The following is a 17,848-nucleotide window of genomic DNA, read 5'->3' as shown; positions in this document are numbered from 1 at the left end:
AGTTAATTTTTTTATTTTTTGAAGACACAGGGTCTTGCTACGTTGCCCAGGCTGGTTTCAAACTCCCGAATGCAAGCAATCCTCCTGCCTTGGCCTCCCAAAGTGCCAGGATTGCAGGCGTGAGCCACTGTGCCCTGCACATAATTTTTAAAATTTAGAAATTTCTTAATGAATAAAGACCCTTAAACGTACACCTCTCTCTAAAAGGCATCAAGATGCCTTGCTTTTTTATTCCCTAGCAATTCCAGAGGGATCTGCAGGCCAGTGTCAAGCCACAGGGCATCAAATAAGCTCAGATAAAACACAGGGAAGAAGCTTGGCTTATGGAGGCTGTTATTTGCCACTGAGTCATGATTAACAACCAGATCTGCTGCTGCTTCCCAGTTAGTCTGCCGTGAGTGTGCAGAGGCTATCAAAGCTTGGATTTTCCAAAAAGAAAAGGTTCTTTTCTCTCAACTCTGCAAGCTCTGGCCCTGAGGTGCTAGTTGCTAAATCTACCAATGCTTCTTACCAGTGTGGGCTGGAGTTCCTAGCGGGCAGGGAACTCCAGATGCTCTAAGGATAAACCTGCCTCCAGGATTGGGGAAATGACTCAGATAATAGCACACCTGAGTCATCTTCCCATTTGCTTATGAGCTTCATTAGTATTCTTCACTTCAAACATTACCATAGTAGAAAAAAATACATAGAAACTTTCCTTTCAGAGTGTCTCAAACTCTGTCAACCCTTTGTCTCAGTTCTTCTGCCTCCGCCTTTTCCAATTATCCAAGAGCTGGGTCAGCTGCTCACCCCATCTTTAGCTTTAGCCTCCTATGCCTGAAACAATCCAGACTTGACGCAGGAAAAATGTATACGATCCCCCACCCTGTAACAGAGCACTGAAAGGTACAAACCAGACTCTCCCAGTGTGCTTTGTTTCATAGGCCTGGACTTGTGCTTTGGCCCTCACTTCAAGTTCTAGCCTGGAAACTATCTAACTGCACCCCCTTTTCAATCCTCTGCCCTGTACACTCACATGCCCTGTATTGATACAGAAAGAGAACATGAAAAAAATGATGTGTCAACACTGCAGTTCCAATTAATTTCAATAACGTTGAACTAAATAACAGTTAAAACATGTTTTTTTTTTTTTTTTTTTTTTTTTTTTGAGGTAAGGTGTCACTCTGTCACCCAGGCTGGAATGCAGTGGTGCAATCTCGCTCACTACAGCCTCGACCTCCCAGGCTGAAGTGATCCTCCCTCCCACTTCAATGTCCCAAGTACCTGGGACTACAGGGGAGCACCACTTCACATGGCTAATTTTGTTTGTTTTTGTAGAGACAGGGTCTCGCTATGTTGCCTAGGCTGGTCTTAAACTCCTGGGTTCAAGTGATCCTCCCGCATTGGCCTCCCAAAGTGCTGGGATTACAGGCATGAGCCACCACGCCTGGCCCAAAATACAATTATTATAGGAAAAAGTAATATTGGCAAAACGCCTCAGAAGGTTGTAGCTGAACTTCCTCTGATTCCCATTCTAGCTGTGACAAATTCTGAAATACAACACTACTGCTATGGCTCAGGAGATGAAATCAGAAGAGTAAAGGATATATATTTAGCTCCCAGAAATCCAAAATGGAGATTCATAATCTATAATGGAAAAGAGTGGGGATAAATGAAACTCATAACCAGAAACAGTTCCCAAACCTCAATATGGCCTTTGCATTTCAAAGTATTTCCTATTAATTTTTTTAAGCTGTGCAGTAGCCAGGCATGGTGGCTGATGCCTGTAATCCCAGAATTTTGGGAGGACAAGGTGGGAGGATCACTTGAGTCCAAGAGTTTGAGACCAGCCTGCACAACATAGGGAGACCTTATCTCTACCAAAAACAAACAAACAAACAAACAAAATTAGCTGGGCATGGTGCTATGTGCCTGTGGTCCCAGCTACTTGGGAGGCTGAAGTGGGAGGACTTGAGCCTGGGAGTTTGAGACCGCAGTGAGCCGTGATCACGCCACTGCACTCCAGCCTGGGCGACACAGTGAGACTCTGTCTCAAAACCAAATAAATAAATGATAAAAATAAAGACAAAAGTTGTATAGCTTCCTATAATCAATTAACTTGGTTTATTCCTCTTTCCCTTCCTTTGCCTACTGTTTGGTAGAGGTTTTAAAAAGAAAGAAATAGGCCAAGCACAGTGGCTCACACCTGTAATCCCAGCACTTTGGGAGGCCGAGGCGGATGGATCACTTGAGATCAGGAGTTCGAGACGAGCCTGGCCAACATGGTGAGACCCCGTCTCTAATAAAAATACAAAAATTAGCCAGGCATGGTGGCGTGCGCCTGTAATCCCAGCTACACAGGAGGCTGAGGCAGGAGAGTGGCTTAAACCCGGGAGGTGGAGGTTGCAGTGAGCTGGGATTGCACCTCTGCACTCCATCCTGGTGCAACAGAGCCAGGAGCCATCTCAAAAATAATAATAATAATAAATGTTTTTATATGTTAATGATCTCTCTCTCACACACACACACACACACACACACACACACAGCCAGAATATGAGCAGCTGAGGATAAAAAGAGGCAAAGCAAAGAGTCTAGCTCAGCTACAGCAAAACAACAATTAGCTGGAGACAAGTGGCAGCTGTCCCCTTCAGCTGTGGGCTATGTGGTCACCAGGTTGCCTTGGACTCACCACACTCTCTATGAATGTATGGCTCCTGCCTGGCCACTGTTAGTGCTAGAGTTCCCAAGCTCAGGGAGATGAAACCCACAAGCTGAACAATCAACCTTTGCCTAGTTTGTGTTAGTTTCCTATTGCTGTTGTAATAAATTACCACAAATTTGATGGCTTAAAATAGCATAAATGTATTATCTTATAGTTTCACAGGTTAGAAATCTGACATGGGTCTCACGGGGCTAAAATCAAGGTGTCAGCGGGGCTATGTTCCTTTCTGGATGCATGCATCCATTTTCTTGCCTTTTCCGGCTTCTAGAAGCTGCCTGCATTTCTCGGCCTGTGACTTCTTTCTGTATCCTCAAAGCCAGCAATGCAGCATCTCTCTCTGGCCCTCCTTCTGTTCTCACATCTCTTTCTCTGACTGTCCTTTTCTGCCTCCCTCTTCCACTTACGGGGTTCTTGAAATTGCACTGGGCTCACCCACATAATTGAGGATACCCTCCCTCCTGTCGATTAGTGATTTTAATTCCTCTTTGCCATGTAGGGGACCACTGACTGTTCCAAGGATGAAGACATGGACATCTTTGAGAGGCCATCAATTCCTCCTATCACATCAATCAATCAATGTGTATTTCACAAATTATGAGAGAAAATGTAAAGCATGTGCTTTTTGCCTTATATGGACTCCTATAAAATTAGAAGTTATTTGTAAGGCAAATTAAAGTTGAAAGGTATTAAACTAAAGGAACCTGTGGCGAACTATTCTGTAAAGATATTAATTTCCTAACATCTTATCTTATGAATCCAGATTTTCACACATTTACTTAATGTGGGGCTAAGGCTTAAATGTGGGTAAAACCATTCATTCCTTCATGCATTTATTTATTTAATTTAGAGACAGCATCTTATTCTGTTGCCCAGGCTGGAGTGCAGTGGCGCGATCATAGCTCACTGCAGCCTCGAATTCCTGGGGTCCAGCGATCCTCCTGCCTTGGCCTCTCAAAGTGCTGGGATTACAGGTGTGAGCCCCCTGCCTGGCCCTATTTGAATATTTTGAGAATGTTTGGGAAGGGGAATGCAGTCAAAAACTATACAACCATTTTCTGATAATCCACACAGAAACGTAACCTTCACACGTACATTTCTGAACCTGATAACTCTGGTAGGAAATACATTGTAATAAAGCCTTGAGTCTCATTCAGCTGGTGAGCACTGACAGTATACTGGTTAAGAGCATAGGCTCTGACTACAGCCTACCTAGGTCCAAATCCTACCTCTGAAAACTTGGAGCTGTGTGACCTTTGGTTAATTATTGAATTTCTCTGAGCTTCACTTTCCAAATCTATAAACTAAGAATAGTCAGCAGTACGTATTGCATAGGGCAGCCATGAGAATTAAACAAGATACAGAATATAAAACACCCAGTATGGTGCCTGGTACATATTAAGTCCTCAATAAATGGGTTCTCTTATTATCACCACTTGCTGAGGCCCATGCTTAGGTGCAAGCGATATACAGGAAGCATCCTACAACTTGGATTCATTATTTTCAGGGCTTGAAAATGAAAGTGAGAACAGGACATGATCACCAAAGGGAAGGCAGCAGGCAAAATATTAAATTAAGATAAAATTTGAGTCTTCCCTTGGTAGATACCCATGGTTTCTACTTGCAGCCTGTGTGAAAGATAGAATGACCTTCAATACTTAATGCAAGTGTGAATCATCCTCAGAAAACCACATGATTTTATATTGAATATCTGAAAGAACAGTTATATTTGGTATCAGAGCATAATTTGTTTTTCTGCTCAGAATCCTCATGTAACTTGTTTTCTTTTTGGATTTTAACGGCTCTTTACAGCCTCCCAAATAAGTGAACCTCATGTCCAAGGTGTTCAAGGTTCTGCATAATTTTTCCTTTTTTGTAAAAAAAAAAAAAAAAAGTATCTATTTATCTTTGAGATACACTCTCTATCTGCTGCCAGGCTGGAGTGCAGTGGTGCCATCTCGGCTCACTGCAACCTCCGTCTCCCAGGCTCAAGGGATTCTCCCACCTCAGTCTCCTGAGTAGCGGGGACTACAGGTGTGTGCTATCACGCCAGCCTAATTTTTGTATCTTTCGTAGACACGGGGTTTCATCATGTTGCACAGGCTGGTCTCGAACTCCTGACCTCAAGCAATCCACCCACCTTGGCCTCCCAAAGGAGGAGGGACTACAGCTGTGAGCTACTGCACCCAGCCCAATGTTACTCTTTTCAACGTTTCAACTTTTATCTCACATAAACCCCTTATGCAAACTCACTATCCTGCCAAATTACAAAACTGTCTAGTTAGGCTGTTCTGACTGCACTAAAGGACTGCTTTGTATACTAGTTAAAATAGTATATTTCTTGTCTAGTCCGGAGGCTGAGACCAGGGACCCCATCTTAGATATCTACATATTTCCCCACAGTGACTAATATGTAATAAGCACCTAATTAATGTTTGCTAAAGAAATGGATTACTTGTCCTTCCACTCATTAAGGTCATTTCTACATATGAAACTTTGATGCCCATTTTTCAAAGCTATTTTCCTCCTTCAACTGACAGCCTCCTTTTTAAACATCCTGATTCACCAGATAATCATTACATTATATGTCTTTAAAAAAGTTACACTTCTAAATTTATCCTGATGTTTTAGATTTTTTAAATTCCATACGTCTGTGAGAATCCTCTCCTTTTTTTTTTTTTTTTTTTTTTTTTTTGCTAGGGCTCTTTGTAAAATAAATATTGTTTCCAGGTAGGCTACTTAATGCCAATATCGTTAAAATGATGGAATAATATAATAACTACTTCCTACCTTCATGGTTACTGTGATGGTGCTATTTACATTTGCTTTATGCAACCAGCCTTGTTTTATCACACCACCCTTCTGAGAACATAAAGAAGATGAGTCCTGAAATAGAACAAAAATAATCAGTAAAACAACAGCCAGCCTGCCATCTAATTAGCCAAACATTTAGGGGCACAGAATGAGGCCCTGACCGTTTCCTAATTAAAACCTAAAGTCCCCTCTTCCCCACGAGGATTTAAAATAGTTGACAGTAGAATGAAAGGCTCTGTGCTATGCACACAGTAGGCACTCAGTATTTACTGAATGGTATGGGCTCTCTTCTGGGAACTCTTCTGCATTATGTAAACAGTCGAACTGCACCTCGAAATGTCACAGACATCCGGGCCATCTGTCCCAAGAGGAATCTATCAGGCAGGAGAGTCCAGATGAATCACCACACCACATGCCCAACTCGAGAAAAGCAACTCCACAAGCATGTCCCACAGGTGGGGGAACATGTTTATGTACAAATCATAGCCCCTCTCACTTGATTTTTTTCCTACTTGCAAATACAGTAATTAAAAAAAAATTGAAAAGCACCCAGTTTGAAAGCTGGCCACAGATCATTCCAAAACAATTCTTTCCTTCATATTTTCTCAAGAAATTCCCTTTGAAATCTTTTTCAGCAAAGTAACCGTGAGAAAACTAGCACAGTTACCTCACTGTTGCCCCCATTCTTACCTCATCTTTCTCACAGTCTTCATCTATCTCAAATACATGATTAGGAATCTTTTCTGGTCTCAAAGACTTACTGCAAATATAAGAGAACTGTCTTAGAAACTAAACAGAACAGACCAAAAACAACAACAACAACAAAAACACAACAATAATGACAACAACAGTTAAATCAAGATGAGCAGATTTCTTTCTTTCACAAACAAGAAAATGCCAAGACATCCTATTCTCCTTTCCAAATTCAGATTCTCCCCTTTGAGTAAACTTACTGCAAGTTTTTATTTCTGTAAGGACTTCCACATATGTGGCCAGCAGGGAAGACATAACTAAGCCCAGAAACTTAGGGAGGGCAGAAGTTGCTAAGGATCCTGTGCCAGAGCTGTTAGTGGTGGCAGAACTTCTCCTTCCCCGGGTCAAAAAGCAACACAGGCCGGGTGTGGTGGCTCACGCCTGTAATTCCAACACTTTGGGAGGCTGAGGCGGGTGGATCACCTGAGGTCAGGAGTTCAAGACCAGCCTGGTCAACATGGTGAAACCCCGTCTCTACCAAAAATAATTTAAAAACCAATTAGCTGGGTGTGGTGGTGGGTGCCTGTAAGCCCAGCTACTCGGGAGGCCGAGGCAGGAAAATCGCTTGAACCCAGGAGGCGGAGGTTGCAGTGAGCGGAGTGGTCGTACCACTGCACTCCAGCCTGGGCGACAAAAGCGAAACTCCGTCTCAAAAAAAAAAAAAAAAAAAAAAAAGGCAACAGTGTAATTCTGGCTCTTGCATTTGTTTGTGGTATGACCTTGGACGGGTCATTTTAGGACTCTGTTTTCTTTTTCTTTTTTTTTTTCCTCAAGGACCAGGCTGTCCATATAGGACTCAGTTTTCTCCTCTTTTGGAAAGCGCTCTGAAAACTACAAAAAGCTAAACAAATGTCTTATTCCTCTGCTATTTGTTCCAAAAACATTTCCCATATGACATCCTGTGAGGAATCAGTACTAGAGATGAGAAAATGGAGAGCTCAAACAGGTTAAGTGACTGAGTCATGGTCATCCAGCTAGTAAGTGGTAGAAATAAGATTTGAGCCCCAACAGTCTGGCTCCTGGGCCAGTGTGCTCATGCCATTCCTTCAATTCAATTGAAAGAGATGTACTTTTTCCAAGGGATGGCTAGGTTCACCAAACTGAAGTAATTATCATCAAGATTTTTCACTGACACTACTAGAAAATGCTCACTACATTATCCACCATCAGCTAAATTTTAGTTTATGATCAATACAGGTTCACTAAAGCCAAAAAGTGAGCTCTCGTACATTTTGGAAAGAATTTCAAAGATGAAAGTTAAAACCTATTCAATTAACCAAAACATTGCATTTAACCAAACATGCAGGTTATTTGAATACTTGCTTTATTACAAATTATAATTGAAAGGTTTCACAAGTGATTTTTGTTTGTTTGTTTGTTTGTTTTGAGATGGAGTCTCACTCTGTTGTCCAGGCTGGAGTACAGTGGCACGATCTCCGCTCACTGCAACCTCTGCCTCCCGGGTTCATACCATTCTCCTGCCTCACCCTCCCAAGTAGCTGAGACTACAGGTGCCCGCCACCATGCCCAGCTAATTTTCTGTATTTTTAGTAGAGACAGGATTTCACCATGTTAGCCAGGATGGTTTTGATCTCCTGACCTCGTGATTCACCCGCCTCACCCTCCCAAAGTGCTGGGATTACAGGCATGAGCCACCGCGCCCGGCCTCACAAGTGGTTTTTTGTTTTGTTTTGTTTCTTTTTTTTTTTTTTTTTTGAGACGGAGTCTTGCTCTGTCGCCCAGGCTGGAGTGCAGTGGCTGGATCTCAGCTCACTGCAAGCTCCGCCTCCCGGGTTCACGCCATTCTCCTGCCTCAGCCTCCCGAGTAGCTGGGACTACAGGCGCCCGCCACCGCGCCTGGCTAGTTTTTTGTATTTTTTAGTAGAGACGGGGTTTCACCGTGTTAACCAGGATGGTCTCGAATCTCCTGACCTCGTGATCCGCCCGTCTCGGCCTCCCAAAGTGCTGGGATTACAGGCTTGAGCCACCGCGCCCGGCTGACAAGTGGTTTTAACAAGGTAAAAAAGCTTAATAATTCTCCTGTTGCATGTTTACCTGGAATGCTAAACTTACCATGGCAACATTCGAAAGTCCCCAGAGAAGTCCTCATACTTGTAGTTTACCACGTGCCAATCTGTGCTATAGGTTTTAATACACTGAAAGAAAATAGGAATCTTGAATTTGAAATATAGGAAAAGTAAATATATGTCCACCTTTTAAAAGTCTGGTACTATGTCGACAGGCTTTTTAAAACCATTTGGCAATTACTGGTACTGGGATCTTCCTTTATGGATTAACTGTGCCTCTCTTACCCAGTTGCTGGCAATAAATCCCAATTCATATGCCCTTCGAATACTCTGACTCCCAGTGCAAAGAGTATACAAATCCAAAAGGAAAACACTAAGGTCATATGCACCTTGTGGAAATGTTTAAGCTTTATCATCATATAGACTTGTTAACATCATATAGACTTGTTATTTAGGCCAGTTAATGTTAATAATTTTATTTTATCTTTACATTAAAGGAAGATTACTTTAAATATTTTACATTTATTTATTTATAAACAGGTTACAAATATATAAAGACATATAAATATTGTATATATTTTAAATATATGAAGAATATTCTTCTGTGGCCTTTGAGCCTCTTACCTCTTTGACAAATAAACTCTGGGCCCTCTTTTCAGCATCTTCTGGTACAGTAGACTGCACCGTTCTGCGCTGACGACCTATTACCGAGATCTAGAACATAAAGAACATTCTTGCTGTAAGAACTGGCTTGAAAAATAGGGGCTTTTTTCTTTAAAGAAGTGCTTGTGAACTCACAGATATATCTTCCATTGGAAACATAAGCAGATCTCGGAGGGGGTCGCTGTAAATCTGGGTTTTTCTTTGGGCAATAACATTTTCATAGTCCAGGGGCTCAACAACTTTGGCCTTTTCCTTTATAAGAGACAAAAATAAAGTTATTATGATCAAACCCACAAGAGTTAAATTCTTTTCTGTGTACTAAAGATACATTACTTCTCAAAAGAAGAGATTACTGATACTTTTAAGTACTTAATGGAGACAATTTCACAAGAGAAATATTCTTCATAGCTAGACACACACCCCAAACACATACACACACACATACAGATATTCTCTTGCTAAAGATAAAGAGTTCTGGCTGGGCATGGTGGCTCATGCCTGTAATCCCGGTACTTTGGGAGGCGGAGGAAGGTGGATGACTTGAGCCCAGGAATTAGAGATCAGCCTGGGCAATATGGGAAAACCCCATCTCAACAAAAAGTAGAAAAATTAGCTGGGTGTGATAGCTCGTGCCTATAGTCCCAGCCACTCAGGAGGCTGAGGCAGGAGGATCACTTGAGCCTGGGAGGTTGAGGTTGCAGTGATCTTTGATTGTGCCACTTATACCTGGGCGACAGAGCAAGATCCTGTCTCTCCAAAAAAAAGAAAAAAAAAGAACTGTGTTATTCTACTTAATTTGTGTGCCTTCTAAAAATTACTGAATTTTAAGTAAAACAAAAAGTGGCATACTTGGAAGTCTGCCTGTTGGTATTTACTGCATCTGCACTACTCTCTGGGCAACGCTGGGGGAGAAAGTATCAACATTCATATTCCTACTCTGTACCAGGGACACTGTCCCATGGGCGTACTAAGTTCCAGCATAGCTGGGGCAGGCATAGGTACTAGAGATGCTTGATCCCGTGGGCAGGTTACGAAAGGGTGAGGTTCAAGGTGACAAAGTCAGTGGATCCCTGCTGGACTTCTAGGCGAGCTGGCCATTGACAGTAGGGCCCAGCCTGAAGCTAAAGTAACAAGAAGCAGGGTCAGTGATGCTAAGAAAGCCAGGATGTAACATAATAAGAGTAATGGTAACAGTTCACATTTACTGAGTCCTTTCTATATGCCAGGCACTGTGCTAAGCGCTTTCTGTACATTTTTGCATGTAACACTCATAGCAATATGAAACAGATTGAATCATTATCCCCATTTTACAGATGCAAAGACTCTGGACCTAACTGAGGTTAAGTAACTTGCCTGCCTTCAGAACTGGAATTCAAACCCAGGTCTGTGACTGCAAAGGCTCTGCTTTTGTTTTTCTCCTCAGAAACACACAAAGACGGCTCCCACTTCTGCACACCCATGGCTGACCCTGCAGCTGTGTGTACACGTGCAACTGACTTCAATGTCTATCATCACTAATTTTCACTGTCACAGGTGTGCATGCCATAAGCCCCAACCCCCACAGCCATATGAGGTGATCCTGACTTCCACCACTGGCCATCACTGCTTACATGCACCCACAGCTGTCATGCATGCATACCACCAGCTCTGACCCCTGCAACTGCGGGGGGGTTAGGGGGCGGATAGAAGAAAGAAATATACCAAGATTCTCATGTGCATGGTACTGAACTGGGAATGGGATCCCACTATTTACCTTCCTATCATTTTTTTCCTTCATTGAACTTACCACAATCTGATATACCATCTATTTCACCTCTCTATTTGAGAGCAGGGATTTTCTTTTATTTGTTTACTTCTTTAATCCCAGCACTTAGAATACCTGGCACATGATAGGCATCCAGTCATTGATTGCTGATGAACTTTGAGATATTTAGATTCAACCAGAGCCATGTCTCACATGTCTCACATTCTAAACCAAGCTGGGCAGACAGTAGTAATTTTTAATGATGATGTTTCATATGAAATTATTTCCTTAAAATTTTATAATAAAAACTGTATAAAAACTCCAAATATCATTTATATTAAGACTTAATATTATAATAGCATCGGGATTATACTTGTATTTGTGTACATAGTATTTGAGGTAGTCTCTAGTATCACTATATCCATAGAAAAGTTGAGAATAGTTTTTATACATGGTTCACAACAGGTCACAGCTATACCCAATTTCCATATCTGAAGGGCATCTCAGAGTTTCCTGTAGAAGATTATTTAGAAAGATTAAAGTAAACTACTCTGACCAATGAGCTCAGTGTTCAACAAGTCTAAAAGATCCTAATCTTTATGCTTTATTTCAAGTCTTAAATTTGGATTTGTAGACCCATGTCTACAAAGATCAAAGCAAGTTGATCATCCCTCTCACGTCTGCAAATACTGCTGCAAAATGAGTTGAAATAAAAGGAAAAAATCCTATTTGAGGAATTCAGATTTTCTGACAGGAAAATCTGACCCCTTTCAGCTATACCTACCGTGTTTCCATGGACTCAAACAAAAGGAAACTGACTGTATCTTCCAGTTCTAACGCTCCCGGTCTGAGATCAATTTCTCAGAGAAGTTGAATGTATAAGCCCTATCTAAGAAAGCAAGCTTGAGGCACTAAAAATAATCTAAGTCTTGCTTTTGGTGCCAACTATTTTCCTAGTACAGATTGCAAAAACGGTCCTCAAATTTCAGTGTTTTAACCTGCTGAATCTGTCAACTTCTCTGTACAATAATTTCACAAGTACCTACTTCAGGTATATTTGAAAAAGAAAAAAAAAAAAGAAAATCCTCCTTCAGCTTTACTTTTGCTTTTCTTTCTTTCTTTTTGCTTTTATTTTATTTTATTTTATTTTGAGATGGAATGTTGCTCTTATTGCCCAGGCTGGAGTGCAATGGCGTGATCTCGGCTCACTGCAACCTCCACCTCCTGCCTCAAGCCTCCCGAGTAGGTGGGATTACAGGCGCCCGCCACCACACCCAGCTAATCTTTGTATTTTTAGTAAAGACAAGGTTTCACCATGTTGGCCAGGCTGGTCTCGAACTCCTGACCTCAGGTGATCCACCTGCCTTGACCTCCCAAAGTGTTGGGATTACAGGCGTGGTGGCTCACGCCTGATTTTTAATACAATATAGAATGATGAAATTAAGCTAGTTATATCTATCACCTCAAGTATTTAACATTCCTTGTGATGAAAACATAAGAAATTTATTCTTAGTGATAAGATGTACAGTACTCAATTATTAGGCATATTCAGCATGCTATATACTGTTGATCTCAAAAAAAACCAAACTTATTCTTCCTGTTTAACTGAGACTTTGTATCCCGCCATTGACTACCATCTCCCCTTTGCCCCCAGCCTCCGGTAACCACCATTCTACTCTCTGCTTGTATGAATTTGATTGTTTTAGATTTCATATATAAATGAGATCATGTAGTATTTGTCTTTCTTTGCGTGACATATGTCACTCAGGGTAATGTTCTCCACTTCCTGAATTACTCATTTATTTAAATGTATAGTATATACCTTCTAAAAATGAAACAGCTTACCACATGTTTTGAAGGTCATATATTTATGTTATAGAAAACAAAGTTTCACTTTTCATTTAAAACTGATTAAACTAAGCATTCTGGGTCTTCATGCCTACTTCCTTTGTCAGGGGTTGCTCAATTGTGGAAAAGTTAGGGTGGCTATTCTGGGTCCCACAAAGCTTCCCCTAATAGGAGATTTAGGCCTGTGAATCAGGATTCATCTTTCCAAGAAGAAAGATGAGAAGGGACTGAACCCTACATTTCCCTTCTAGTAGGATTCAGTTATAACTCTGAAGGCCTCAGAGACAAAGAAAATCTATGACCTATAGAATTATCATGATTTAATGGTGGCTCTGCCCAGCAGTCTCCATCATATCCCTTATCTAACTTTCCCATTCGGCTTTCTCATTCTATTACTAGACTTATACATAAAAGCTTCTACTACACTCAAAGAGGGTCTTTCTTTCAGGTTTGTAATTTATCCTTTCTGCCAGTGTGCACACTGATTAGCCCGCAAAGGTGCTTTTTCATAACTCCAAAAACCCGTTACAATAAATGGTACTTCATAAACATTCAAATAACAGCAACTTCCATACAGTTCCAGAGCAGTGCTAAGTATAAGGCGAAGGCATTTATGCAATCTGGAAAGAAGTGAGCATATGCTTCAGTCTTCTTCCCGTAAGTAGTGACAGGAAAACCGTCAACCTAAATTTGGAACCAGCTCAGTGTTCACCATGGGGAAAACGAAACAAAACAAAACGATTTGTTCTTGAAAGTTTTCATTCACTGACTCCTAAGCTTTCTTGAATAACTTGCTAGTAATACTAGTATTTTTTGCTAATTCATTTCAATGTCACTTTGCAGTCTTAAGAAAACACTTTCATATGCATTCTGTTTGTTACCAAACGCTTGTCAAGTAGACAAGGAAAATACCATCATTTCAGCTTTATACATCAAGAAACTGGCTCGGAGGTCTAAGTTCATCTGTCTACATTAGGAGCTGAACCAGGATTCAAACCCAGGTCTCCCAACTCCTGATCCTTGTTTTTATTAGTTTCCTGAACTTATTCACATGTAATCCTCATATTTGCCATACCATGTATTATCATTTACTTCATATTTTTCTTCAAATCAAATATTTTCTTAATTGAAAACGTTTATTGAAAAAGAAAGCTTCATGTCAACCCATAAAGGAGAATAAATTGCATTTTTCTATCTCTAGTAAAATAAAAATGCCAATTTTGGTACCATGGCATGGGATACAGTACACGTTTCCATTGCTTATTCAGGCCACTAAGGACCAAATCTCAGTGAGCTTTCTATGTGCAAACTCTACAAATGGGAAGAAATGCACAGCTCCATAAATTGAGATAACTTTATTTCTAATATAGGTGGAAAGGACAGATAGCAAAAAAGGAAACTCGTCAGAATAGATTCAGTTGCAGTCCACTTCCTGGTCCAAAGAGAGGAAACAATGGATCCTCACTGAGGGTCACTGATAGCATCACCACTTAGGCTTTATAATTTTGTGGTGGTTCCTGTACATTCACAGTACAGGATGACTGATCTTTCATCATCATAACTGTATGTGTGTAAGTATAAAACCAGGCTTGTAATACTAAAATAAATACATAAAAAGGTACGTGAATGTATATATTCAACCATCCAACCACTCATGTATCCAAAAGCGTATTTGACTAGCAAGCATATTTATGTTATAATTAGAAATGTGTAAGACACAAGAATAATCACACAATATTTCTCTGTAAGCAATGCAAAATGAGCCTGGGTTACTTCTGCTTAAATATCATACCAAAGGTCATTAGTTTACCGGTAAATCTTTTACTTTAGAAACTAGTTCTCCTTAAGAATTCTAAGAATGTCTCTTCTGCAAGTCTGAAGTGAACACTGGCTTCGTAGAATCGCTCCTTTATCACACTGGGAGGGATACCAGAAAGCAGGCAGAAAGCTTAGCAGTATGGCACAGGGCCAATTCAAAAACATCCCTGCGCCACCACGCCACCACAACCACCACCCCATCCTCCAAACTGAGTTTCAGCACAAGGAGGAACATGGCAACTACTGGTTTCAGAAAGAGCATGATTAGCCCAAAAGTTCTTTTTTGCAGTATTGCAGTCAGACTACAGCTTCAATGACATCTGAGCATTTTCTTATGAAAAATAACAACAGTCTTGGGTTAGAAGTGGCACACTCAAAAAGAGGTGAGTCTCTCCTTCCCATCATTTCTCCACCGCCTTCACTTAGGAATTTCTCCAGACCCCCTAGTCATTTGGCTCTCCTTTCCTCTCAGATATCTTTAAGCAGAGGCTAGAGTGCTTTCTCCAGAGAGCATCTTAAAATAACACTTTGCACTCAAAATGGCCACTGGGGGCATGCAATTTCCGGCAGCACGGAAAACAAAGTGAGTTCAGCATAAAGATGCATTTATTGAGTTCCTACTGAGGTTCTGGCCCTGTGCTAGCCCCTGGTAATGCAGAGGTGGAAAAAAATAAAACAAAACAAAAGAACCACCTTGCCCTTGAGAAGTTCACAGTCTCGCGGGGAAGGCAGATAAACCCAAGATGTGCGAGCTGATCACAGTCTGTTGTTAATTTCTGTGCATCTATCATGCCCTTTGATAGCCATATCTTCTTCCAAAAAAGGAACTGTACAAGTGTGTTTGCACACTAAAATGTGTGAGTCCATCTATTCCCCATTAGATCAATCAGAAGAATTTCACCGTATCTGTTTATGTGGTCTCAGATCATTTCATCTTGCCTTCTAGTTTTATTCATAAACCCTGTAAGATCGGAGACTAGGTAACTGTCAAGAGTGGTGTGTGAATATGAGGAGAAGCGAAAGTTGTGTTATGATTCACAGAAGTGAGAGATGCCACCACTGTAGATTAGAGACTGCTAGAGAGGAGCCCTATACAGCATGGCAATAACGGAACCATAACTGTAAGGAATTTTTTTTTTTTGACATGGTCTTACTCTGTCGCCCAGGATGGAGTGTAGTAGTTTGATCACAGCTCACGGCAGCCTCAACCTCCCTGGGCTCAGGCAATCCTCCCACCTCAGCCTCCGAGTAGCTGGGACTACAGGTGTGTGTCACCACATCAGGCTAATTTTTGTATTTTTTATAGAGACGGGGTTTCGCCATGTTGCCCAGGCTCGTCTCTAACTCCTGAGGTCAAGTGATCCACCCATCAAGCCTCCCGAAGTGCTGGAATTATAGGCATGAGCCACTGTGTCCAGCTTGTAAAAAATTTCTTCATAAGGTTCAAATAAAGAGTACTTGACTTTGTGATGACCATGACCCTGTTTGTTCTAAATCTGACCATCTTTCAGCAGCTCATCTCTTTGTCTCTTCCCCAATAGGAACTCCAATTACTGAAGGAGCTTCGCATAACTACAATCTAATGATGTGGAGGGGGGGCGGGAGGCATCTTTTTAATTAGCGGAACCCAACTTGGCAAAATAGACATGAACATCTTTTCGCAAAGATTATTTTCCGGGGAAAATCTTGGCATAAGAATCTAAATACAAACTGCATTCAGGACACTGACCTTTCTTAAAACAAACAGCTAAGGGAAAAGTCATACCTTCCATGAGACCAGTGGGTCATGTTTATTACCAACCCACACTTAGCTCACCTGATTCTTATGATAGCATAGCCCTCCTCACTCCCCAACAGCCCTTATTGTCTTTCCCATCTATTGTGGCATTTACTCATATATAACATTCCCTGGATATTTAACTGCTTTTTGGATGGTTTACTTAGTCTCCTAGGCAGGATCAAAAACACCGGGTTGGTCAGGAAACAGTGCCTTGTACTTTCTCTTACCACTTACATTGAGCATTGCTGTATACCCGGTTAAGCATTTTATACCTATGATCTCATCTGATTCGCCCCAAAATCCTGTGAGAGGTTATTTTATTATGCCCATTTTACAGATGAGGAAATTGAGGCTTAGGCATGTCCAGTGTTACATATTTGTGGAGCTGGGATTCAAATCTTTATCTGATGGACTCCCGAGCCAGTGCTCTTAACCATGATCCACATAAACATTTATGCGTTGAACTTAACAAAAGCAAATCACTTTTCTCAGCTCCTACCACATTTTATCTCCTTGAACGAACTTTGCATTTTAGAAATGTCTAAAACTGACTCAAACTACGCTATCATTCTTACCAAAGTGAGATCTTGCCTTCCCATCGCCCTGAAGATGCTGAACATGACTGGCTTAGAGAGCTTGTAATGTAATTGGATAAGGAGTTTTGCATTTCTAAGCTGTTGCTTCCAATTTAGCATTTGTCATCAATGAGTGGGGATTAGCACCTTAGGTCTTTTACTTGGGGGAAAGGAGTTGGCAGATTCATTTTCAAGTGGTTAAGAATCAAATTACAAAAAAACAACAGTACGCTATTGTCCAGGGACCATGTCTAATTCACCTCAATATCCTCCACACAACCTAGCAGAGAGCCCTGAGAACCACAAAGCCAGAAGCTTTTGTGTAGGGATAACCAGCTGAATAGTACAAAGAGACTGATCTTACACATATGCCTTCCAAGCTAAAATGGCAGCACACAAGGACAGAAGGACAAGTTGTTGCTGATGCTTTCAGAATTAAATTTTCAGTTCCTAGCTTTAATTTAGGAACAACTTAATGTTCTAAGAATCAGCAAAATATGATTTCAAAGGCCTTTAAATGTAACATAGAAACATTAAGGAAAAATAAAACCCATTTTTTCCCTTAAGAGTTTTAGCATAAGGAAGAAATTGTTTTAACTGCCAAATCATTTCCCCTTTCCAAGTATATTTAACTATTTACAAAAACTCAAGAACTATTTTTAAAAACTTACAAATAATTTACTATAAAAAATTAAGAAACAAGACTATACACTATATGATTAGTTCACACTCGGTTAACAAACGTTTTTCATTACGGCCAGTTCAAATATTATGCAAATAACCTTGATTATCTACAAATGAATAAGTATAATTTTCATGAACTTTCTACCCCAAAACTCAATGTAGCCGAAACTTTACTCGACAAACTGGCTGACAGGTAGGAAAATTGATTTGAATTCAATTTCTCCTGGCTTTTTGTGTTCACTCTGTGCTAATAAGCATTTAAACGACTCAAAAGTAAAACAAAAAGAGGTTTAAGAAATGAAAAGAGGGGCTTGAATAATTGAGAGACTAGAATGGCAAAGAGCCTTTTTAAAATTAATTTTTTTTTCTATTCTTTAGTACACCATTATTGACAGAAAAAAAAATGTGCCTTGGAGATACATAATGACTTTCTAACAAATC

General features: G+C 40.7%; 1 protein-coding gene across 4 annotated transcripts in view; it reads right to left on the bottom strand.

The window, feature by feature from the left end:
- DOCK11 (dedicator of cytokinesis 11) overlaps positions 1–17,848 on the bottom strand; it is a 190,581-nt gene that overhangs the window by 134,544 nt on the left and 38,189 nt on the right. For 3 of the 4 annotated variants that reach the window (XM_005594441.5, XM_005594442.5, XM_045383910.3), the window contains exons 2-6: positions 9,094–9,210; positions 8,920–9,009; positions 8,342–8,424; positions 6,206–6,275; positions 5,492–5,587 (exon numbers count right to left, since the gene is read on the bottom strand). In XM_005594441.5, coding sequence (XP_005594498.3) covers positions 5,492–5,587; positions 6,206–6,275; positions 8,342–8,424; positions 8,920–9,009; positions 9,094–9,210 — 456 coding nt within the window. The remainder of the gene's footprint in view (positions 1–5,491; positions 5,588–6,205; positions 6,276–8,341; positions 8,425–8,919; positions 9,010–9,093; positions 9,211–17,848) is intronic. The other variant, XM_074029891.1, reaches the window with a different exon arrangement.

This window comes from Macaca fascicularis, chromosome X, assembly GCF_037993035.2.
Source record: "Macaca fascicularis isolate 582-1 chromosome X, T2T-MFA8v1.1".
Taxonomy (NCBI): Eukaryota; Metazoa; Chordata; class Mammalia; order Primates; family Cercopithecidae; genus Macaca; species Macaca fascicularis.
This window is presented reverse-complemented; position numbering and strand designations above follow the sequence as displayed.